General features: G+C 58.7%; 2 protein-coding genes across 4 annotated transcripts in view; both read right to left on the bottom strand.

Annotated features, from left to right (window-relative positions):
• LOC308242243 (uncharacterized protein C4orf50) overlaps nucleotides 1-13,001 on the bottom strand; it is a 46,437-nt gene extending 33,436 nt beyond the window's left edge. The window contains exons 1-3 of the mRNA XM_080656166.1: nucleotides 11,747-13,001; nucleotides 7,837-8,238; nucleotides 1,322-1,460 (exon numbers count right to left, since the gene is read on the bottom strand). Coding sequence (XP_080512292.1) covers nucleotides 1,322-1,460; nucleotides 7,837-8,238; nucleotides 11,747-12,078 — 873 coding nt within the window. The 5' untranslated portion in view covers nucleotides 12,079-13,001. The remainder of the gene's footprint in view (nucleotides 1-1,321; nucleotides 1,461-7,836; nucleotides 8,239-11,746) is intronic.
• Nucleotides 13,002-13,160: 159 nt separating this feature from the next.
• Nucleotides 13,161-22,661, bottom strand: part of JAKMIP1 (janus kinase and microtubule interacting protein 1) — a 76,275-nt gene continuing 66,774 nt past the window's right edge. For 2 of the 3 annotated variants that reach the window (XM_080645769.1, XM_080645770.1), the window contains exons 18-22: nucleotides 21,240-21,317; nucleotides 17,800-18,003; nucleotides 16,839-16,904; nucleotides 14,717-14,761; nucleotides 13,162-14,023 (exon numbers count right to left, since the gene is read on the bottom strand). In XM_080645769.1, coding sequence (XP_080501895.1) covers nucleotides 13,994-14,023; nucleotides 14,717-14,761; nucleotides 16,839-16,904; nucleotides 17,800-18,003; nucleotides 21,240-21,317 — 423 coding nt within the window. In that variant the 3' untranslated portion in view covers nucleotides 13,162-13,993. Of the gene's footprint in view, nucleotides 14,024-14,716; nucleotides 14,793-16,838; nucleotides 16,905-17,799; nucleotides 18,004-21,239; nucleotides 21,318-22,661 lie in introns of all 3 variants that reach the window. The other variant, XM_080645771.1, reaches the window with a different exon arrangement.

Genomic DNA, 22,661 nt, shown 5'->3' on the forward strand with positions numbered 1-22,661 from the left:
GCGTGACCCTCCTCCCCCCTACCCCGCCCGCATCGCAAAGACCCCTTTCAACGTGACTGAACGCCTTCCCTAAGCCCGCGGTTATGAGCTTTTGTGAGCGTTTCTGACTGTTCCCGCACGGGAGGTCCTATCTGTAAATCCGCTGTGACTCACAGAACTGATCGCACAGCCCGCTGGCAGCTGGCAGCCTGCAAGCAGACACTCACGCGCTGCGCTGCGCTGCGCTGCCCGTCACAACCCAGGACAGGGCGCCCCCGAGGCTCCTGGGGCGCCGCTGCATCTGCCTCCGGCTCCCGTTGTTTTTACCTCCGCAGTATTTCCTGCACGTGCCCGCCCTCCTGCCTGCATCATCCCTCCCCTGGAATCTTTCAATAAACACTACTAAGTACAAAAGCGGCCACTGCTGTGAGTGTTTCACACCTGTTAACCCACCTAACCCACATCACGGTCTGAGGGTGTTGGTGCTATATCACCCCATTTCACAGAGGAGCAAACGGAGGCCCGGGGAGGTTAAGTCACTTGCCCTAGGTCACACAGCCATCTGCCTCCTGCTCTGATTTGTCCCCCAGCCCCCACCATCTCTCTCTCCCTGCAACTAGAATGACACCCCTCAAACCCTGACCCGGAGCCTCTCCTGCTCAAGTCCCCAACGCCTGCTCGCCCTCGCCTTCAGAATCGGGTCCGCGCAGTGACCCTGGCGGTCTGGCCCCTGGGGAGCCCTCCAGTCTCACCAACTCCCTCTCCCCACCCACACCCCCTGCCGGGTCCTGGTATGGCTCTCAGACCTCCGTGCCTTTGCCCACGCCTCACCTCGCATGCCCTGCCCGCAAGGCCCAACTCTCCCGGCCCAGCTCTCCGTAGCTCCCACCCCATGCACTTGCTCACCGAGCCCGCACCTCCCTCATGACACCAGCGTCCAGCTGGGAGTTCCTTGTTTCCTATCTGGGTCCCCACCTGCACTCCAGCCCCGCAGGCGGTGACCGGGGGTCAGCCATCTCCCGGTCCTTAGGCCAGAGCTGGCTCCCCGATACAGGCACGGAGGCCGCAGAAATGAGCCTCTGCCCAGAACTCCCAGTGAGTGCACAGCCCCCGCAGGTCACCCGCGCCCTCACCCCCCACCCCAGCCGGTCCCCGCGGGAGCCTGTGAGGCAGGCAGGCAGGGCAGGGGATCCCATTTTCCACATGACCTCACCCAGGCCCCACGGGGCGCTCCCAGGCCCCCATACACACTGTCTCTGCTCAGCTGTAGCTGCGACCACATCCTAACACAGGGGGGACCCCGATGGGAAGAGGCTGGTGCTGGAGAGAAGGCGGCCCGTACCTGGCAGGCGAGCTCCCCCTGCAGCGCCTCCAGCTGCTCCTGGGCCCGGAGGGAGGCGCTCCTTTCCTGGCACACGCGGGCGCTCAGCCGGTCCACCTTCCGCAGGAGCTTCCGCTCCGACCGCTCCAGCTCCTGGATTCTGCAGCGGGAAGCAGGCGGCGCTTAGTCCGAACCGGACGCAGCAAACTCGGCCGGAGGTGTGCACACGCACCGACCACCTTTCTGTGGTTATTTGGCCCATTTCGTCCTCGGACACAATTGCATTTTGTAAAACAGTCACACGTTATCTTTCTAGGGGTGATCTACCATACTTCAAAGGCCTCTTTCCACTAAGAAGGCCCATGCGTCAGAAATCTGAATAGGAACCTCATCTGTAAGCCAGGAACCCCGAGTCCGGCGACTCCGATGAAGAACTGCGCCTGGAGAAGGGTGGGTGCCACGTGATCTCACTCACTTGTGGAGCACAATGAACATAAACGATGGACAGAAATAGAGCCAGAGGGGGAAAATAGTTTAGATCCGTGGTCGGCAAACCGCGGCTCGCGAGCCACATGCGGCTCTTTGGCCCCTGGAGTGTGGCTCTTCCACAAAATACCACGGCCTGGGCGAGTCTATTTTGAAGAAGTGGCGTTAGAAGAAGTTTAAGTTTAAAAAATGTGGCTCTCAAAAGAAATTTCAATCGTTGTGCTGTTGATATTTGGCTCTGTTGACTAAGGAGTTTGCCGACCACTGGTTTAGACTATAACAGAAGTAATCCTGTTGTTTGCAGATTTTTAATATTTCCTACAGCTTCTGTGATATCATACTGTGTTAGTACAGTTTTGATATTATTATACTTAAAATCCTTTTTTCTTGAAATATTAATGTTTAATACATATAATAGTATTATATTTAAGATGGTTTTCCTTGAATAATTGGTGTTTATTGCATGTAACATTATTATATTTAAAATCATTTTCTTGAGCCATTAATGTTTCTTGCATGTAACATTATTATATTTAAGATCGTTTTTCTTGAACTATTAATGTTTCTTGCATGTAACATTATTATATTTAAGATCGTTTTTCTTGAAATATTAATGTTTATTGCATGTAACATTATTATATTTAAAATCATTTTCTTGAGCTATTAATGTTTATTGCATGTAACATTATTATATTTAAGATTGTTTTTCTTGAAATATTAATGTTTATTGCATGTAACATTATTATATTTAAAATCATTTTCTTGAGCTATTAATGTTTCTTGCATGTAACATTATTATATTTAAGATCGTTTTTCTTGAAATATTAATGTTTATTGCATGTAACATTATTATATTTAAAATCATTTTCTCGAGCTATTAATGTTTATTGCATGTAACATTATATTTAAGATCGTTTTTCTTGAAATATTAATGTTTATTGCATGTAACATTATTATATTTAAAATCATTTTCTCGAGCCATTAATGTTTCTTGCATGTAACATTATTATATTTAAGATTGTTTTTCTTGAAATATTAATGTTTATTGCATGTAACATTATTATATTTAAAATCATTTTCTTGAGCTATTAATGTTTCTTGCATGTAACATTATTATACTTAAGATTGTTTTTCTTGAAATATTAATGTTTATTGCATGTAACATTATTATATTTAAAATCATTTTCTTGAGCTATTAATGTTTCTTGCATGTAACATTATTATATTTAAGATCGTTTTTCTTGAAATATTAATGTTTATTGCATGTAACATTATTATATTTAAAATCATTTTCTTGAGCTATTAATGTTTATTGCATGTAACATTATTATATTTAAGATCGTTTTTCTTGAAATATTAATGTTTATTGCATGTAACATTATTATATTTAAAATCATTTTCTTGAGCTATTAATGTTTATGCATGTAACATTATATTTAAGATTGTTTTTCTTGAAATAAAAATAAAATAAAGGAACTGAGCCTGAAGCAAGCACCTGCATTGCCTCAGTGAATCTTCACCTTGCCAGCCCACAGGTGGGTTGCATGACCCCCTTCTTCACACAGGAGGAAACTGCAGATCAGAGAGGCCAGGCAACCTGCCCAAGGTCACACAGCATTTTGGAGCCCAGGCTGTCTGATTCCCAAACTGACACTTTTAACCTCCTGCTCCGTTGCCTCCCATCTGAGTTACATTCCTGTGAATCTCTTCTGTAGACGTGATTAAACTCAGGAAAAAAAAAAAAAGTTTCTGCAATTAAAATAATCTGTATTACTACAAAAGGAAGAAGTTGGAGGTGGCCCAATTGTCTGGCAGGGACGGCAAAGGCGCGTGAAGGCTTTTTTGTTTTCCTGGGGAAATGCTAAGGTTGTGTCACGTGCAACGTATACCCAGCCTGGAAGGGCGCACTGACCACAGCCACGTGACGAGGGGAAGCGCACGTGAGTGTGGGAAACCCAAAGCCAAAGCCTGGCTACTGGTGCCCCTGGGAGAAAAGGAACCTCAAAGACTTGCCTGCCACCTGCTTGCACCTAGCACCCAGTCTCTACTGTGCCGACCGTACCTCCATAGAGAAACCAGGGACACGTGGGAAGTGTGTGCACAGCCTGCGTGGTCTGCCCATCGCCACTCCCTTACCAAGGCCACCCCGGCGACCCACTCATCCAGGACTACGTGGCTCCCCTAGACAAGGACCTAGCTCTGCCTGCTGGCTGCTTCCGCTTATCAGCCATGGAGCCAAACTGGACTCATTCACCACTCTGACCCTCAGTATCTTTATCTGTTAAAAATAGAGGTAATTGCGCCTTGCTCAGAAGGTTGTTGTGAAGATTAAATAAAATGATGCATTCTTATTAATAACTAGAGGCCTGGTGCATGAAATTTGTGCACGGGGGGGAGGTCCCTTCAGCCCAGCCTGCACCCTCTCCAATCTGGGACCCCTTGGGGGATGTCTGACTGCCAGTTTAGGCCCAATCACCTGCAGTCGGACATCCCTCTCACAATCTGGGACCGCTGGCTCCTAACTGCTCACCTGCCTGCCTTCCTGATCGCCCCCAACTGCCCCCCGCCAGCCTGATCACCCCCAACTTCCCATGCCTGCCGGCCTGATCTCCCCTAACTGCCCCCCCTGTCAGCCTGGTCACCCCTAACTGCCCTCCCTGCCAGCCTGGTCACCCCCAACTGCCCCCCCTCCACCAGCCTGGTCACCCCCAACTGCCCCCCGTGCTGGCCTGGCCGCCCCACACAGCCTGCTGTTCGGTCTGTCCAGATGTTTCGGTCATGACGGCCCCTGGCTTTTTATATATTAGGATAAGATAAGAGTCCCCTCTCCTCCTCTAGCTCCGAGGCCCTGGGGGAGAGCTCCGAAAGTGACAGAAGGGCATGTGGATTATAATCGCATCCCTTCCAAACTGCACGAGATGAGTGGCCCCAGGTTCATCGGTCAGAGCTGTCCCAAATACCTCTGATCTGTTATAAAATGGGGTGGCATCTAAATGGAACAAGGAAAGCCTCTCTTTAGACTTTGAGACCAGCCTGAAACATTAGCTAGGAGACAGTGTTTCATTCTGATATCATCCCCGTCAGGAAATGACGAGTCTCACTGTGGGCAGGTGGAATAATGGCCCGCAGGTATATCTAGGCCCGGATCCCTGTGACCCAGGTGGAATAATGGCCCGCAGGTATATCTAAACCCGGATCCCTGAGACCCAGGAGTGTTGCCTCCAAGTGCAAACGAGACTGCAGGTTAAGATTAAGTTCAAGAACTTGAGATTATCCTAGACCAGTGGTTGGCAAACTGCGTGAGTTTGACTAATGAGTTTGCCAACCACTGGGATAGGGGCTTAATCACAAGGAACAACAACAGCCTGTAATTATTGGAATTGAGAGTCTAGGTCCGTGGTCGGCAAACTCATTAGTCAACAGAACGGCAAACCGCGGCTCGCGAGCTGCATGTGGCTCGCGAGCCGCGCTTTGCCGACCACTGTCCTAGACTGTGTGGGTGGGCCCAGGAGAGAGGCAGACGGCTCGGACACAGAGGGTGCAGGCGTGGGGCTGCTAGGCTGGCGGCATTGCAGAGGGAGGCCAGAGCGAGCACTGCCCCTGCGCCCGCTGGCCAGGCCAGGACAGCCCGCAGCCTGTGGAGCGCATGCCGGCCAGAGCGCAGGGCCTGCCTGCATCTGACCTGAGCCAGGGCGGTGCACAGGCCCTGCCTCCGGAAACGCAGGGCTGTGAGGCCGCTGTTTGAGCCGCGGGGCTGGGGCCACGGGAAACTCACACACTTGCCAACACAAAACACACACGGAAGTACAGGTCTGCACCGGTAAATGCCCGATAAATGCCCAGTTAGACAGACCAGCATGCAGGCTGGGAAGGAGTGCTATGAGCTGGGAGACATGCTCGGGGGTGGGGAAAAGTCGATCCCTCATGGCCGCCACTCTGACCAGGCTGCCTGGGTTCCAGTCCCAGTCCCGTGGGCTGGGCGCAGGCCACCCTCAGAGAACAGAGGACACAGCCCACATTTCCCCACAGACGGGCCCAGGCTGCCTGGCCCAGGTCAGCCTCAGCCCAGCCACAGAGGCCACTCGCTCACAGTGCCCTGTCTCCGTCCCTCCCTCACACAGAGGGGTCTCCTGTGGCCGGGGTGTCCTGCCCATCCTCTCCACGCCTGCTGACCTCCTGGTTTTCACTGTCAATCTTTCTGGAGGAAGATTTGAATGGACAACCCTGTGTGGGCCACACTACTCCCCTGTCCTCCCGCTCCCAGCCCCCAGGATATATGCTATGGGATGAATGTGTCCCCCCAAATTTGTACATTGAAGTCCTAACCCCAGTGCCTCAGAATATGACTGTCTTTGGAGATGGGGTCCGTACAAAGGAATTAAGTGAAAATGTGGTCACTTGGGTGGGCCCTAATCTAATCTGCCTAGTGTCCTTATAAGAAGAGATCAGGACACAGACACACACAGAGGAACGGCCATGTGAGGACACAGGGACAAGACAGCCATCCATCAGCCAAGGAGAGAGACTCAGAAGAAACGAATCCTGCCCACACCCCGATCGGGACTTCCAGCCTCCGGAACTGTGAGAGGATAAAGGTCCGATGTTTAAGTTGCTCAGCCTGTGACACTTGGATGTTGTTGTCATGGAAACTAATACAACTTAGTGCGTGGCTCTTGGGGAGTGGATGCAGGATGTAGAATCAGTGGGTGGGTGGATGGAAGATGGGTGATGGATGGATAGATGGATGGGTGGATGGATAGATGGATGGATGGATGATGGATGGGTGGACAGATGGATGGATGGGTAGATGGATGGATGGATAGATGAATGCATGAATGGATGGATGAATGGATGGATGATGGATGAATGTATATATGGATGGATGGATAGTGGGTGGATAGGTGGATGGATGGATGGAAGGATAGATAGATGGATGATGGATGATGGGTGGATAGGTGGATGGATGGATGGATGGATGGATGAATGGATGGTGGGTGGATAGATGAATGGATGGGTGGTGGGTAGATAGGTGGATGGATGAATGGATGGATGGTGGGTGGATTGATGAATAGATGGGTGGTGGGTGGATAGGTGAATGGATGGATGGATGGAGAGATGGAAGGATGGACAGATGAACAGACAATCACAAGAGTGATACATAGAATAACAAAATAATTTTTTTGATATGTGAATTTCTTCATGTGAAACGTATTATAAAGAAGAAAAATAGTAGAGCAGATGTAAATACACATTTAATGACTTGCCTTTATTAAAATGAAGGGGCATACAAGGAAAGGCCAACGTTTCAGGCAGATCCCAGACCCTGGCTGCTGGGGTATTGGGAACCCGTGGGAGGCGATCCCGCCATGACCACACTGCGTTTCTCCTCCTAGGTCCATGCAAAGCCCGCCTCGTGCTGCTGGCCCAGGCATCAGACAGCGATCCCGCAAGAGCCTGAGCTTCGGAGAAGGGCCTGGAGCCCATGCCCCACCTCGGGACCGTGCTGGCTCCCTCAGGACAACAGCCCCACCAGGGAGTTCAGGGTCAGCAGCAAGAAACAACACAGAACCTGCTGCACAGGTGGTGGGTGAGCCGAAAGGCCAATCAGAGATGACAGGCAACCCAGGGACCAGTGACTGCCCACGGCCACCCCGTCCCTGGGCTGGGGGACCCCGGGAGCAGGTGGTGATGCTGGGCCGGGGCGGGGCCACAGCAGGAGCCGGACCACAGAGGGAGCCGGAGCAGGACTGATCTGTAGCCTCAGTCAGAAATGTCACGCAGAGCAGCAGAGAGGGGGCAACGCCCTGGCTTCTCCCGCCCTCCGCCCGTCGATGTTCCCATTGGAGACCTCTCTGCAGGCTCAGCCCGGTGGCGCAGAGCGGGGACAGCAGAGAGAGAGAAGGCATTGAGAGCAGGGACGGGGCAGGCAGGCCATGTGACGTGGTGCGCCTGCTTCCTCGCCACAGGAACCATTCAACACGCCTTCCGACCGGCTCTGACGCCCCGGGCTCGGGAAGCACACACAGAAGAGGCCCACGGGGCATATTTACCTGCTCCTGAGCCCAGACTCCGACCTCACGTGTTTGTCCACCGCTGCCAGCAGCTTCTGCTCCGAGGACTCCAGCTGCCTCCGGAGCGTCCCCGTGTCCACGTCGGGGCTCCCGAGGGCTGTTCCTTCCGGGAGACGTCCCTGCTCCTCGCCGCTGTCCTCCCCGTCCTGGAAGACCCAGGACGTGTCGATCTTCACGTCCACGTTCATCACGTCAAAGCCGTCCCTGCCGGGGGCTCTGACCACATAGCTGAACGTCTTCTCAGCGCGCCCGGCCGCCGCGGGCTCCATCCCGGCATAGTGCGCGGGCCGCGGCTTCACGCAGTCGAGCGCGTTTGCAACACGGACTTTCTGGAGATTGCGAGGCGGGTGCGGCGCCTCCAGATTGTGCAGGAAAATGTCCCTTGGGGAGGCAAGCGTAGTGGATTATTCATGAGGGGGGCTCGGTTTCATCGGCCAAGCGTCATGCAATATGAATGGCCCTCTCGGTTTACGGCCGGCATGCCAGAACGCCCCAGCGAGGGCGCGCCGCGGGAAGCCACTGGAGGCTAAGGGCTGAGCCAGGCGCACAGGAGGGGACAAGGCGGGACCCCGAGGGCGGTCAGGGTCGCCTAGCGCAGCTCGGGCTGACACCAATGATGCTGGGGTCTGTGCCCGCGCGGCCAGGACAGCCAGCTTCCACCAAGGACCCGGCCCTTGCAGGCAGCTCACCTGACCCCGTCCAGCTCCCTGGTAACCCTTGGAGGTGGAGCCACCACAACCATCTCACGGGTGAGGAAACGGGGCCAGGAGGGGGCGCTTGTCCAGGCCCACAGATGGGGGGGCAGAGTCAGGTTCAAAGCTGGGTCTGACTCCGAACCTTGAGGCAGGGATGTGCCCAGCCCCGGTGGGGGCGGGGGAGGGGGGGCGGGGAGCACTTCCCTTCCCGCAGGGAGAGCCACGGGGCCTGGAGGGGGAGCGGCATCCTCGCTCTTTCCTAGAGGAGCGCAGGCCTGAGGGAGGGTGCCCCCCCACCCCCCAGGACAGGTAAAACACAGCCCCCCAGGACAGGTAAAAGACAGCACCCCCACACCCCCCAGGACAGGTAAAAGACAGCCCCCCACCCCCCAGGACAGGTAAAAGACAGCCCCCACTCCCCCCAGGACAGGTAAAAGACAGCCCCCACTCCCCCAGGACAGGTAAAAGACAGCCCCCCCACCCCCCAGGACAGGTAAAAGACAGCCCCCCCACCCCCCAGGACAGGTAAAAGACAGCCCCCCCACTCCCCCCCCCAGGACAGGTAAAAGACAGCCCCCCGCCCCCGAGGACAGGTAAAAGACAGCCCCCACTCCCCCAGGACAGGTGAAAGACAGCCCCCCACCCCCCAGGACAGGTAAAAGACAGCCCCCACTCCCCCCAGGACAGGTAAAAGACAGCCCCCCCACTCCCCCCCCAGGACAGGTAAAAGACAGCCCCCACTCCCTCCAGGACAGGTAAAAGACAGCCCCCACTCCCTCCAGGACAGGTAAAAGACAGCCCCCACTCCCCCCAGGACAGGTAAAAGACAGCCCCCACACCCCAGGACAGGTAACAGACAGCCCCCACTCCCTCCAGGACAGGTAAAAGACAGCCCCCCCACTCCCCCCCCCCCCAGGACAGGTAAAAGACAGCCCCCACTCCCTCCAGGACAGGTAAAAGACAGCCCCCACTCCCCCCAGGACAGGTAAAAGACAGCCCCCCCCACTCCCCCCCCAGGACAGGTAAAAGACAGCCCCCACTCCCCCCAGGACAGGTAACAGACAGCCCCCACTCCCCCCAGGACAGGTAACAGACAGCCCCCACTCCCTCCAGGACAGGTAAAAGACAGCCCCCCCACTCCCCCCCAGGACAGGTAAAAGACAGCCCCCACTCCCTCCAGGACAGGTAAAAGACAGCCCCCACTCCCCCCAGGACAGGTAAAAGCCCCCACTCCCCCCCAGGACAGGTAAAAGACAGCCCCCACTCCCCCCAGGACAGGTAACAGACAGCCCCCACTCCCCCCAGGACAGGTAACAGACAGCCCCCACTCCCCCCAGGACAGGTAACAGACAGCCCCCACTCCCCCCAGGACAGGTAAAAGACAGCCCCCACTCCCCCCAGGACAGGTAAAAGACAGCCCCCCGCCCCCGAGGACAGGTAAAAGACAGCCCCCACTCCCCCAGGACAGGTAAAAGACAGCCCCCACTCCCCCAGGACAGGTAAAAGACAGCCCCCACTCCCCCCAGGACAGGTAAAAGACAGCCCCCACTCCCTCCAGGACAGGTAAAAGACAGCCCCCACACCCCAGGACAGGTAAAAGACAGCCCCCACTCCCCCAGGACAGGTAAAAGACAGCCCCCACACCCCCCAGGACAGGTGAAAGACAGCCCCCGCCCCCCAGGACAGGTAATAGACAGCCCCCCACTCCCCCTCTCCCCCCCAGGACAGGTAAAAGACAGCCCCTGCCCCCCAGGACAGGTAAAAGACAGCCCCCACCCCCCCAGGACAGGTAATAGACAGCCCCCCACTCCCCCTCTCCCCCCCAGGACAGGTAAAAGACAGCCCCCACACCCCCCAGGACAGGTGAAAGACAGCCCCCGCCCCCCAGGACAGGTAACAGACAGCCCCCACTCCCCCAGGACAGGTAACAGACAGCCCCCTCCCCCCAGGACAGGTAACAGACAGCCCCCACTCCCCCAGGACAGGTAACAGACAGCCCCCTCCCCCCAGGACAGGTAACAGACAGCCCCCTCCCCCAGGACAGGTAAAAGACAGCCCCTGCCCCCCAGGACAGGTAAAAGACAGCCCCCCACTCCCCCAGGACAGGTAACAGACAGCCCCCCCTCCCCCAGGACAGGTAAAAGACAGCCCCTGCCCCCCAGGACAGGTAAAAGACAGCCCCACAGCCTTGGGGATACATGACTAAGACTTCCATGTCCTCGGGAATGAACCCTCTGGATCTGGGGGAGGAGAGAGAGGAGGCCCTCCCTGATTACCAACCAACTCCCTGGGTCTTGGGGGTGGAGACCCGGTGGGAAGGGGGGACGTCGCCATGGAGCGGCTGTAAGGAAGGGCATGCATCCTAGGGAGCCTGGGGGAGGTCCCTGAGGCTCAGGGTGGTCCCAGGAGGGACAGCTGCCGACAGCTGGCCGCCCGGAGTTCCCATGTGAAATGTAACAGCCCAGAGAGATGGGATGAAGGGAGGCGGGAGGGGCCGCCGCTGCACCCCACTACAGAGCTGGAAGGCGGCATAGTTTGGGGTCTGCAGGAGCCCCCGAGAGTTCTCAGACAAACTCGGGGAGAGGCCCCCCACTGGCAGGCCTCTAGCAGGTTCTGCTTAAATGGGAGAAAACAAACAAAGAGCAGGAGCCGCTGTCTGGCCTGGGGTGTCAGGTGGGGTACCTGCAGGTCCCCACCTGGTGACGGAAGAGGAGGGAAGGGCGGGAACCACGGACCCCGAGACCCTCCGCCTGCAGACAGGGTGGAAGGAAGACCGTGAGGTGGCTTAGGACGGCGTCAGCTCGGCAGGCACAGTGGCCAGGTCTCCAAGGTAACACGGTCCCCGCCCCAGCGGGACAGCTGACCCCTGGCCTCTCGGCCCAGCTCCCCGCTGGTCACGCCGCCTGCAGAGGAGCCAGCTGTCGGGTGCAGAGTGGGCGGCCGCACCACACGTTTCTGCTGCACCGAGTGCCCCACCCCGTGCCCAGAACCTGGCCGGGCCCGCCCCTCCGCCTCCCAGCGGCTCTGTGAGGGTGGGGGTGAAGGGTGGACCCATCCCTTCTCCCTTCCGTGTGAGGATGTGACCTTGGGTCCAGATGACCTCGTAGCTCTGCTCCCTGGAAACCACACACGTGGACCATTGGCTGCGTTACTCGGCAACCGCCACCACAACCACCCGGAGGGGTGCCCCTCACCTGGGCGCCAGGGCTTGGCTCCCAGACCGCTGAGGTTCCCTGAGAAGAACGGCTCCTGGCACCGGGCCCGTCCCTGGCAGGGACCTTGGAAGCGACGTCTGGACTGTCACAGCAAATGCTGGCTCCGTCGGCGACGCTGGTCTCCCAGGACGCGGCAGCTCCCGTGCCCGCCGGCGTGAGCCTCCGCCCTCACACCTGCACAGTCTTGGAGACGGGCCCCTGGTCCCGTGGGCTGTGCGGTCTCCTTTGAGGATGCCTCCCTCCTGCTGCGCCTCCTGCCAGGGTTCGGGAGACCCGTGGGCTGCTAGTTGTGCCCACAGAAGCGGTCTCATGAGGCTCCGCAGAGAGACCGACCGCCCCCAGCCACCGCTGAAGAAATTGAGACGCAGAGGGGGCAAGTGTGTTGCCAGTGTCCGCTGCAGGGAGGAGGCCGGGCTGCGAGGGGACCCGCCTGGGTGTGACTTCAAAGTCCGCGCCTTCCAGCTCCCTGGCTCCCTGTCCGCCGCCTGAGTGTGAGGGCGAGCAGACGGCAGGTGGACGCGTGAGGGCCACACCCCTGCGCCGTCCTGCAGCGGGCAGAGGACCCCGCGCCACAGGAACCGCCTCCCCGAGGCCCGGCGTGCCTCCTGGCGCCCGCCGACTCAGGCAGCAAAGCAGGGTCTCTCTGCGCTTCCCGGGCCCCGGAGAAAGCAGACAGGGTCTGGGGTCTTCACTGCCCACGTGGCCCCACACGCCCGTCCCCGCCGTGTGCTCAGATGCCTGGGTTTTCAAGCACAGGCGTCGGTTCAGTCATGTCTGGTCACTGAATGTTGGTAAGTCAGGGGGCTGGGGTAGCAGGTGCTTTGGGTTTAGACGAAAGAGAGAACAAGTATTTCTCAGCGGTTCTGGGGCGTTTCCTCAGGGCCCCCAATCCTTTGATTTGGTTGGCACACCCCTCCCCATGCGACTGGGATGCCCCCTCTGTGCCCATGGCCGGGTCCTTCTCCACCGCTGGGTTTGTCCTTCCGAGAACTCCCCGCTCTTCTCTCGGGTCCCCTCCCGCACGCCTCCGTCAGTGGCCTGAACTGCAGGCATTTTCCTTTTCGCCAAAGGCTCTTCTCACCAGATATCCCAGGAGGGCCCCGCAGCCCCACAGGCACAGAGCAGCGATTCCCATCCTTGGGATCAACCCGTCCTTGCCTTCCGCCACCTCTTCCAGCACAGCCGTGGCAGTCCTTCCCTTCCCACTCACACCATCTATTTCACTTGATCTAGTCTGTCCAAGAGTCTTCCTTCCAAAAGTTCGGGAGACAACAGACATCTGAGCAGGAGCCTTCTTCTGGAAACGACCCCCCCCCCCAGCCTCCCCCCCCCCCACCCTAAGAGAACAGCAGCGACAACGCCCAAACGTCTTCTCCAGGACCCCTCTCCCGGATGGCGCCCTGGCCTCCTCGGCCGCCCCCCTCTGTCCTCCTGGGAGGCCTGACTCGGGGGCTGGTCTCCGCAAGCAGGAGGTCGGCCTGTTCCTCTGTGGTTGCAGGAGCGCAGCCTGGTCTCAGAAGGAGCGCCATTCCCAGCATCTCTTCCTCTTGCACATCACAACCAAGATGAAGACGGTCCCAGTGTGGTCAGCGGGGGCCGGCCTCCCAGTCCTCACTCCACGTGGCCCCAGGCACTGTCATGCTCCGGGACTTTCTCCATGTCACACACATGGGAGTGATGGAGATCGGGGTTCCCTGGGGTCCACCCTCCGTAGCGGGCGAGGCCCCAGCCCCCCCTCTCTGGCTGTCAGCTGCTGATCCAGCTGCACACACATCTGGAGGTTTTGTGGGCTGGGGCTTGGCTTTGGGTTCAGGTCACAGGGACACTGGCCAGTCCCTCTGGGTGCACAGGGCGCCGTTCATGGAGACATATGTACATGGTCTGCGTCCACCAGCAGGCGGCGCGCACGGACAGGGACGGGCTGTGCCCAGGCCGCGCAGACGCTCTCCGGGGCACCGTTTCCGGTAATTGCACATAGTTCCCTGGAAGTCGGGTCTCTGCCCCGTGGGCTCTTGAAGGTCCCCCGTGGGGGCTCATGTGACCCCGAGCTTGACACAATCCCCATCATTCCTGCAGAACTCCTACAGCTCGGCCTGGCCGGGACCGCTGTCAATCCAAAAGGCCCCCTTCGAGCCGCCGTCAGGTCTGTGAGCTCTGGCCCCAGTCTCTGCGCGTGGAATAGCTTGGGAACTTTGGTGTGAGTGGGGTTGGGGTTGCCATAGGGCCTCAGTTTATCCCATAAGCTCTTTTTCTACCCTGTAGAATGGAAAAATAATGTGATCTGATGCAGGAACCAAGGGCTAAGTAACATAGTTGGAGAACCCCAGGCTTATCTGCCCCCACCTGCCCCAACGGCTGTCCTGATGCTCCAGCTGAGCCCACTGGGGACCTTCCCCCAAATCCAGGGGAGGAGGAAACAGGACCCCATAGCCGGCCCTGCAGGACCCACCCCACCCTCACCCCCAAGGCTTCCCCGCCCCCATGGCTTCCCCCTCCCCCGTGGCTGCCCCGCCCCCATGGCTGCCCACCCCGTGGCTCCCCCTGTGGCTTCCCACCCTCGTGGCTTTGCACCCCCATGGCTTCCCCGCCCCCATGGCTTCCCCGCCCCCATGGCTTCCCCGCCCCCATAGCTTCCCTACCCTCTGGCTTCCTCACCCCCATGGCTTCCCCGCCCCCATGGCTTCCCCGCCCCCATGGCTTCCCTACCCTCTGGCTTCCTCACCCCCGTGGCTTCCCCACCCCCTGGCTTCCCCACCCCCATCTGATGAGGCCTGGGGCTCCCTGGCTCTGCACAAACCCTGAGTGAGCATTGCTTGTGCCTGAAGGCTGACCCGAGCCAAGCAGAGCTGAGGCTCCCTCCGCCTCGCTCCAGGGGAGGTCACAGGCGGCACCAGGTGGTGCTCGCCCTTAAAGTGCTAAGATTGTCTCCGAAAAGGAAAGGGTACCAACCCCAGGTCTCCGCTCCCTGCAGTCATCACGGCCACAGAATGAATGCTAGTGAGAAAAACAAAAAAAGGAACAGAAACTATAAAATAAGACAAAAGAAAATGAGACAAGAAAGGAAAAAAGAGAGAGAAAGATGTAAGAGATGTAGTATGGAATTCAAGGGCCGCATCCTATCTAATAAAGAGGGAACATGCTAATTGACCCTCACTCCGTCACAAAGATGGCTGCACTCACAGCTGAAGCCAAGTTCCCATAAGGAGCCTTAACGAGCAGTAAGCAGGGACCTGAGGCTATGCCAGGGGTGGGCAAACTTTTTGACTCGAGGGCCACAATGGGTTCTTAAACTGGACCGGAGGGCCGGAACAAAAGCATGGATGGAGTGTTTGTATGAACTAATATAAATTCAAAGTAAAGGAGCGGAGGGGAGAGCAAGAGAACCCTCCGCTCTTCCGGCTCCGCGGGCCGGATAGAACAGCCGAAAGCGCCGGATCCGGCCCGCGGGCGGTAGTTTGCCCACGGCTGGGCTATGCCCTCCCCTGCCCCTGTAGGGCTTGACAGGGGACCTCAGGCCTCGCCCCCTGCCCTGGTTTCAGGTTGGGGGACCTCAGGCCTTGCCCCCCAACCCCAGCACCAGGCCAGGGGACCTGAGGCCATGCCCCCTGCCCGGCGGGGCTTGATGGGGGACCTCAAGGTGTGCTTCCTGTCCTGGTGCTGGGCTAGGGGACCTCAGGCCGCGCCCCCCACCCCAGCACCAGGCCGGGAGACCTCAGGCCGTACCCCCCACCCCAGCACTGGGCCAGGGGACCTGAGGCTGCGCCCCCTTGCCTGGTGGGGCTTGACAGGGGACCTCAAGGTGCACCCCCAGTGCTGGGTCGGGGGAACTCAGGCCGCACCCTCCGCCCAGCGGGGCTTGATGGGGGACCTGAGGCTGTGCCCCCCTCCCAGTACCGGGCCAGGGGACCTGAGCCTGCGTCCCCCTGCCTTGCGGGGCTTGACGGGGGACCTCAGGCCATGCCCCCCACCTAGTGGGACTTGACAGGGGATCTCAGGCCATGTCCCCCATCTGGCAGGGCTTGATGGGGGACCTCAAGGCACGCCCCCCCCCCTTGGTCTGGGCTGGGGGACCTCAGGCCACGCCCCCCCATACTGGCACTGGGCCAGGGGACCTGAGGCTACGTCCCCTGCCCGGTGGAGCTTGACAAGAGTGGGACTGGCCAGGTCTGGATCTAGCCCAACGAGGGCAGGGGGCCAGCCAAGTCTGGGTCTCACGCGATTTTGAGGCGCATGTGAATGGGTGGGGACTTGACTCTGGGTCCCATGGTGTGCCCCAGACTCTGACAGGAGGAAGGTTTTCATATACATTTTACTAATTTTCTTTCATCTCTGAGACTTCTATTATAGAGAAAGGGCAAATAGCAATATTAAATTATTTCCTCTAATTAATCCCCTTTTAATGTGCATGAATTTCGTGCACCGGGCCACTAGTTTTATAAGAACATGGGCCCTGGGATTAGGTGTGGAAAGAGAAACAGGAAGTAAGGGGGTTTCGGAGTGGCCCCTTTCCGGCCCTGGGGTCCTGGCTAAGTGTCTGAACTTCTCAGGCTCAGTTTCCTCACCCATAAAATAGGAATAACTGTAGAGACACGAGGCTGGGCGTGAGCACGTGACAGGCTGGCCTCGCTTCTCTCGGGGAGGGAAGAGACTTCAAGGACACGCCCTGGCTTTGGCAGACGAGGCCGCGGAAGGGGAATGGCCCCGGGAGAGCCCCAAACCTGTGGCTGGGGGTCGCTCACAACACAGCTCGCCTCATCCTTCCCCGGGAGGTGATGCGGAGGGTGTGGCGGGAGATCTTTTGTGGGAAAAACAACATCATACACGACCGCCACCCCCCCCCGCCCCCCGCCACACACACACATAATTCATCCCAAACTGCACTTTTCTTCCCAGAAGCGTGCTCGAAGCAGCTGCTTGGTTGTTGGACGTGCCGATTGGGGGGGACGGGGCAGAGAAGGGGTGTCTGGAGACGGCCCACTCTCCGGCAGCAGGAGCAGGCGGGAGAGAAGATTTCCCGTGAATGTGGCACTAGCACAAGCAAGGCCCGCATGGCCAGGCTCCAACCACCCACCTTTTCCTCCAGTTCCTTCAGGTGCCGCCTCTGGGCCTCCAGCATGCCCTCCAGCTCCCGGACTCTCTGAAACACACCCCCTTACGCATCAGCAGAGACACCTTCGGGTTCTAAACCTGACCCCCCTTGTTCACCAAGAAGCAGCGTAGACGCCGTGAGCGAGCGCAGGGACACTGGGTGGGCAGCCCCCCGGCTGGTGCGCCCCACAGACGGGCATCGCCACCACCCCCCCCCCAACCAGATGAGAGCCTTCCCCTCCCCAGGAGGTGCTCTCAGCCCCACCCCCCCAAACTCTGTTCTGATCTCACTCACTAAAGGTGAATTTTGCCTGTTCCGGAAGTGGAAATAGAATTTTACAGCGTGTGCTCTTCAGAAAGGGTCTCTTTAAAATGTAAAATAAAGCCTGGACCACGGCATGGAGGTGTCCTGGGCAGGATCACCGATCTGAGGTGGCGCCAGACCCCGGAGGGAGCGGGCAGGGGGAGCGACGGGGCGGGCGTCTGCAGTGTCCCCCCAGACTCGCCCAGGGTGCTGAGGGCCTGCCTGGGGTTCGCCCTGAAAGTCCAGGGTCCTGGGACCCCCCAGTCCTGGAACAGTGCTTGGTACACAGATATTAGAAAAGTCACAAACAACAATGGTGTGACGCGAGAGAGGAAGACGGTGCATTTGTAGAGGGGGGCAGGGCCTCCGGATGTCAGGCTAAGCAACCCGGACTGTATCCTCTGGACAACGGGGAGCCAAGGAGGGTCTCTGGAGAGGGGGGTGCTGTGCTGAGTGTTAGGAAGGGGTGAGGTGGGGGATGATCGGCAGGGAGAGATACAGTATCCCGAGAGGGTGTTGTGATGGATGGCCTGTGGTCCCAGCAGATGTCCCTGCAGGCCGGCTGGGGCTAGGACACTAAGGCACAGGGGTGCCAACGGGGCAGGTGGGGTGAGGAGTGGCCGTGGCGCCGCCGCCTCACCTGCTGGGCCTGCTGCAGCAGCTCCATGCGCTCCCGCAGGATCTGGCTGTCGAACTCGCGGCTCTGCCTCAGGATCTGCCTGCGCACCTTCTCCACGGCGGCCTGCAGGTCCTCCCGCTGGCCCGCGCTCAGCGCCGCGCTGGCCTTCTGGCCCGGCTCCTGCTGCAGCGCGTCGTACAGCGTGGCCTCCAGCTCCTGGATTTTCTGAGTGGCCAGATCACACAGACAGTGGATGCTCGCAAACAGGTGGACAGTCCCGGCCAGCGCCCTGGCCAGGACCCTGCAGCCCAGGGCGGCCGAGCCCGGGCAGGGACCCCCGCAGGCAGCCGGCAGCCACAGCAAGGGGGTGAGGGCGCCGTTCCCAGCCCCGCACGCATTTCTGAGAATGGGTCTTACTCGATCCGAGGGCAAAAAGAACAAATGACGATAACCACCCCTTAAAACGTGTCATTCAGCCTGGCTGGTGGGGCTCGGTGGTTGAGCATTGACCCAGGAACCAGGAGGTCACAGTGCGATTCCCCGTCAGGGCACATGCCTGGGTTGCAGGCTTGATCCCCATTGTGGGGCGTTCAGAAGGCAGCCGATGAGCGATTCTCTCTCATCATTGATGTCTCTCCCTCTCCCTCTCCCTCTCCCTCTCCCTCTCCCTCTTCCTCTTCTTCTCCCTCTCCCTCTCCCTCTCCCTCTCCCTTTCCATCTCCCTCTCCCTCTCCCTCTCCCTCTCTCCCTCTCCCCCTCCCCCTCCCCCTCCCCCTCCCCCTCCCCCTCCCCCTTCCCCTCCTCCTCCCCCTCTCTCCCTCCCCCTCCCCCTCTCTCCCTCTCCCTCTCCCTCTCCCTCTCCCTCTCCCTCTCCCTCTCCCTCTCCCTCTCCCTCTAAAATTCAATAAAAACGTATTTTTTAAAAATGTGTGATTCAACTGGTTCTTAATTTACCCCTGACCTTGGGAGCAAGTGCCCCCTTCATCACGGTGCTGAGGGAGAAATACGTCCCGAATCGCTCACGTCCGGGTTCAGCTGGCTGCTTCGGAGTGCAGCTTTAACCCACGCAACTGGTGCGCTGTGCGAAGTGACCCCGCACCCTCAGAAAGGACGACGCCCCATGTAGCAAAGCGGCTGCGAGGTCGATGGCCAGCGTGGGCCCCGGGAGAGCTCGGTGCTCTCATCGTTAGAGGAGGGCATTTCTTCTCAGCTCCCCAGCGAGGCCGGACATGCGGATCCCTCATGGAAACATCTAGGGACAAAGGAGCTACCTTCTCCGCCCCCTGGATGCCCGCACACACCCCTTCCCACGGAATAGCTCCGGGCCCCAAGACAGCACAGCCAGGCATCCGTTTGGGTGGAAACGGGCAAGACGAGGCGCGCGGTGGTGGGGGGCAGGGGGCAGTGCCGGTACCCGCTCCTGCTGCTCCGGGGGGCACTTGCTCCCCCGGGCTCCTCAGCGTCAGCACAGCTGTGCTAACCCCTGGCGGACTCCGGGCCCAGCGGGCCAGGACCGAGTCCCGGCCACAGGCCTAATCACCTTCCCTCTCTGCCCTGGGGGTCCCCCCTGGGGGGCAGTTCACTGGTGTGTGGAAGGGTCCCCAGGTGGCTCCACACGGAGCGGGGGATTGCCTGTGCCTGCTGGCGCGGCCCCTCTCCATCCGGTGGCCCAGCTCCTCGGGGATCCCCATGTTGCCAGCCCCCAGCCAGGACCCCACCACCCCGCTCAGTGACAGAGGGATGCGCGGCCCTGCCTCCCTCTCGGAACATCGCTTCCCCGACCACGCGCTCAGCCTAGCGCTGCGTCGGAGCCGGGCTCACACGGGCCTGGCACCCCCTTGGGCCTCAGCACTGTCTGAGGTGTGAATGCAGCTGCGGAGCCGGCTGAGCGTGCTCGGTGGACACCAAGGTTCCCCGTGTGTGGGAAACACCCCTCTCCGAGCTGCCCCTGGAGGAGACCCCTGGCTGCGAGCTCTGCGGATTGTCGCTAATGCTCCGCTCCCGTCTCAGCCCACCCCTTCACATCATAAGGACCAAGAAATCCTTCAGTTTCCCAAACCTATTCTATTGCAGCCCCCATCCCCCACTCCCCCCGCCCCCCCTCCGCCCCGCACTGCCTTGGCCCGAAGTTCCTGTAATACCTGCTGAAGCCACATCCCTCAGGCTTTGGGAGGGCAGGGCTGCATGTCAGAAAGGACCCGAAGCACAGGGACATGGGGGAGGGGGGTGATAAAAGGACCCAGACTGTAGGGAATCAAGGAAAAACCAAAACTGTGGAAGAAGGCGAGAGAAGGGTGAGTGTTTCTGTCTTTAAATCCCCCGTCAACTCTGTTCTCAAGTTGTGTGCCCAGAAGCAAGAGCTGGCAGGGCGGGGGCTCGGTCGTCCCAGCCTCTGGCTCACCAGCGGCCGGCCCCTGGCACCCCGACGCGGAGCCCCGATGCGAAAGGCATCCATTTGGGTGGAAACGGACAGGACGAGGGTCGCGCAGAGCTCTCGCCTGAGCTGGGCCCGCCACCTGCTCTCGCTCTCCCGGGAGACACTCCCGAAAACAGGAGTTCTGAGTGTTTCCAGTGATTGACGGCATTTCTCAGGGACGAACCCATTCTGCACGGGATCTGGCCCAGAGGTGCCCAGACTTTGTACGCTGCCCTGCCTCTTCCTGCACGGCGTGGCCTTGACCTCGCACTTCGCGCCTCTGAAAAGGCCGCCACCCGAGCACTCGGCTGTGGGTCCTCGGAGCATCTGACAGACAGAGGACCCCAATGCACCCAAAGTTGCCAGTTTGATTCCCGGAAAAAATCTTTAAAAAGAGAAAAGCAATAGAGCAGAAGCCCTCCCGGCAGGCCACGGCTCCCTGCTTCCCCCTGTTCCTTCGTGACTGTCTCTTTCCTATTCACAGGAACACTGTCTGCAGGTTTATTTACTTACTTATATTTATTTATTGATTTCAGAGAGGAAGGGGGAGAGAGAGAGAGAAACATCAATGAAGAGAGAGAATCAATGATGGGCTGCCTCCTGCACGTCCCCCACTGGGGATGGAGCCTGCAACCTAGGCATGTGCCCTGACTAGGAATCTGAACTGTGACCTCCTGGTTCATAGGTCGACGCTCAACCACTGAGCCACGCCAGCAGGGCTGCTTTGTGGTTTTAAGCGTAAATAAATATTTAAACATACACAAACATAAGAGGGTGTGTGTTTTGTTCCCATTCGTCTGAAATGATTGCTAGAATTGGGCAAGCATGTCTAAGGAAGCCACCAACCTATGTGTGAAAGTCATGATTGATTTGGAAAAATCGCCCATTCATCTGTGCAGCCATTCCCTTCCCCGCGTGGAGGTGGCGTTTTTACGGCTCCCACGCGGCACGGGTGAGGACTCGGAAGGCGGTCTCAGCCCGAGGAGCACGCGGCCTCCGCTGCTGAGTCTAGAAAGCCACAGTGCCCACCCCACCCCGGTCCTACCCGGTGAGCCTGGTCCAGCGCCTGCTTCCTGTAGTCCAGCTCCTCCTCCAGGTAGCCCTTCTGCGTGCTGAACAGGTCCTGAGAGAGGGGGCACCCCGTCAGAAGCACGAAAACCACTGAGCCGGCCTTCAGAGCCTCCGCCTGCCCTGGGCTCCGTGCGTCTCCCCAGGTTGAGGAGGAGGGACAGGGCCTCAGGTGAGAAGGGATGGGTGGCTGCCTGCCGGCTCCCTGTCTGAGTCCTCTGGCGGGAACCTCACAGGCCCAGAGACCCGGATCAGGGCTCCCGTCCCAGTGGGTGTCGAACTGCAGAGAACGGTCCCCCCTCCAACCCCATCCCCAAGCCTGGATCTCCGGAATCTGTGAAGAGCGTTTGGACAGGTTCAAGCCGTGGACTGATGAGACGGCACAGTCCTCTCATGGCCACGTGCCAGTCCCAGCTTGGAGGGCAGAGCCTCCCAGCACCATCATAGCCGACAGCTGTGGTTGTCAGCTTGAACCTATGGTCCGAACACGTGGCCCCACGTGCCTGAGTGATGTGGGCTTGGTAGAGTTCAGGTGCATGTAACTGAGTAGATTCGAAACCTGTGAGAATGTTGTGAACATCTTGACCACGCCCTTACTGTGCCTCGTGGCATCTGGCTATAAAATAAAGACACGGCTTACAGACCGTGGTGCTGTCTCTCCATCCAGGAGCAGCGTCCCACCCAGACCCAGCTTTCATTCTCTTGTCTGTCTTTTCCCAATCCTTCACCGCCCCCTCTCAGGGTTACTGAGCCTGGCTGAGCCGGTGGGGCCCATAAGGCGCCCTGGGGCTGAGTATGCCATGGCCATGCCGGCTCGCCACAGGAATCCTTTCTGGTCCTCTTGCCACATCCTGAGGCTCCTGCCGACCGTCTCAGTCCTTCCCAGAGGCAGCTTTTCTGCCCCACGTGACCGATGCCACCCCGCCCCCCCATGCGTGTGGCTACCCCACGCTCCCTTCCCCGCCCTCCAGGTCCCACTGTCAGTCCCAAGCTCCATCTCTCTAGATCAGGGGTCCTCAAACTACGGCCCGTGGGCCACATGCGGCCCGCCGAGGACATGGATCCGGCCCGCCGGGTGCCGCTGCCTGTCCTGCTTAGCAGCCGACTTGTCCCGGGCCCGCAGTGCGCATAGGAATTTGTTCATAGTTTTATTTTTAAACTATAGTTCAGCCCTCCAACGGTCTGAGGGACAGTGAACTGGCCCCCTGTTTAAAAAGTGTGAGGACCCCTGTCTAGATCACAAGTCGCTCTCTAGTGCGAATTTGGGGGTTTCGAAGTCAGAGCTCCTATACTGTAGCCATTTGACTTTACTGATGAGGAAACAGAGGGCCCGGGTGGACCAGAGCCTGGCGCCGGGTGCCTAGTTGCCTGGTGGCGGACCGGACTAAAAACCCAGGCC

The sequence above is a fragment of the Plecotus auritus genome (assembly GCF_963455305.1).
Source record: "Plecotus auritus genome assembly, chromosome: 1".
In the NCBI taxonomy this organism is placed as follows: Eukaryota; Metazoa; Chordata; class Mammalia; order Chiroptera; family Vespertilionidae; genus Plecotus; species Plecotus auritus.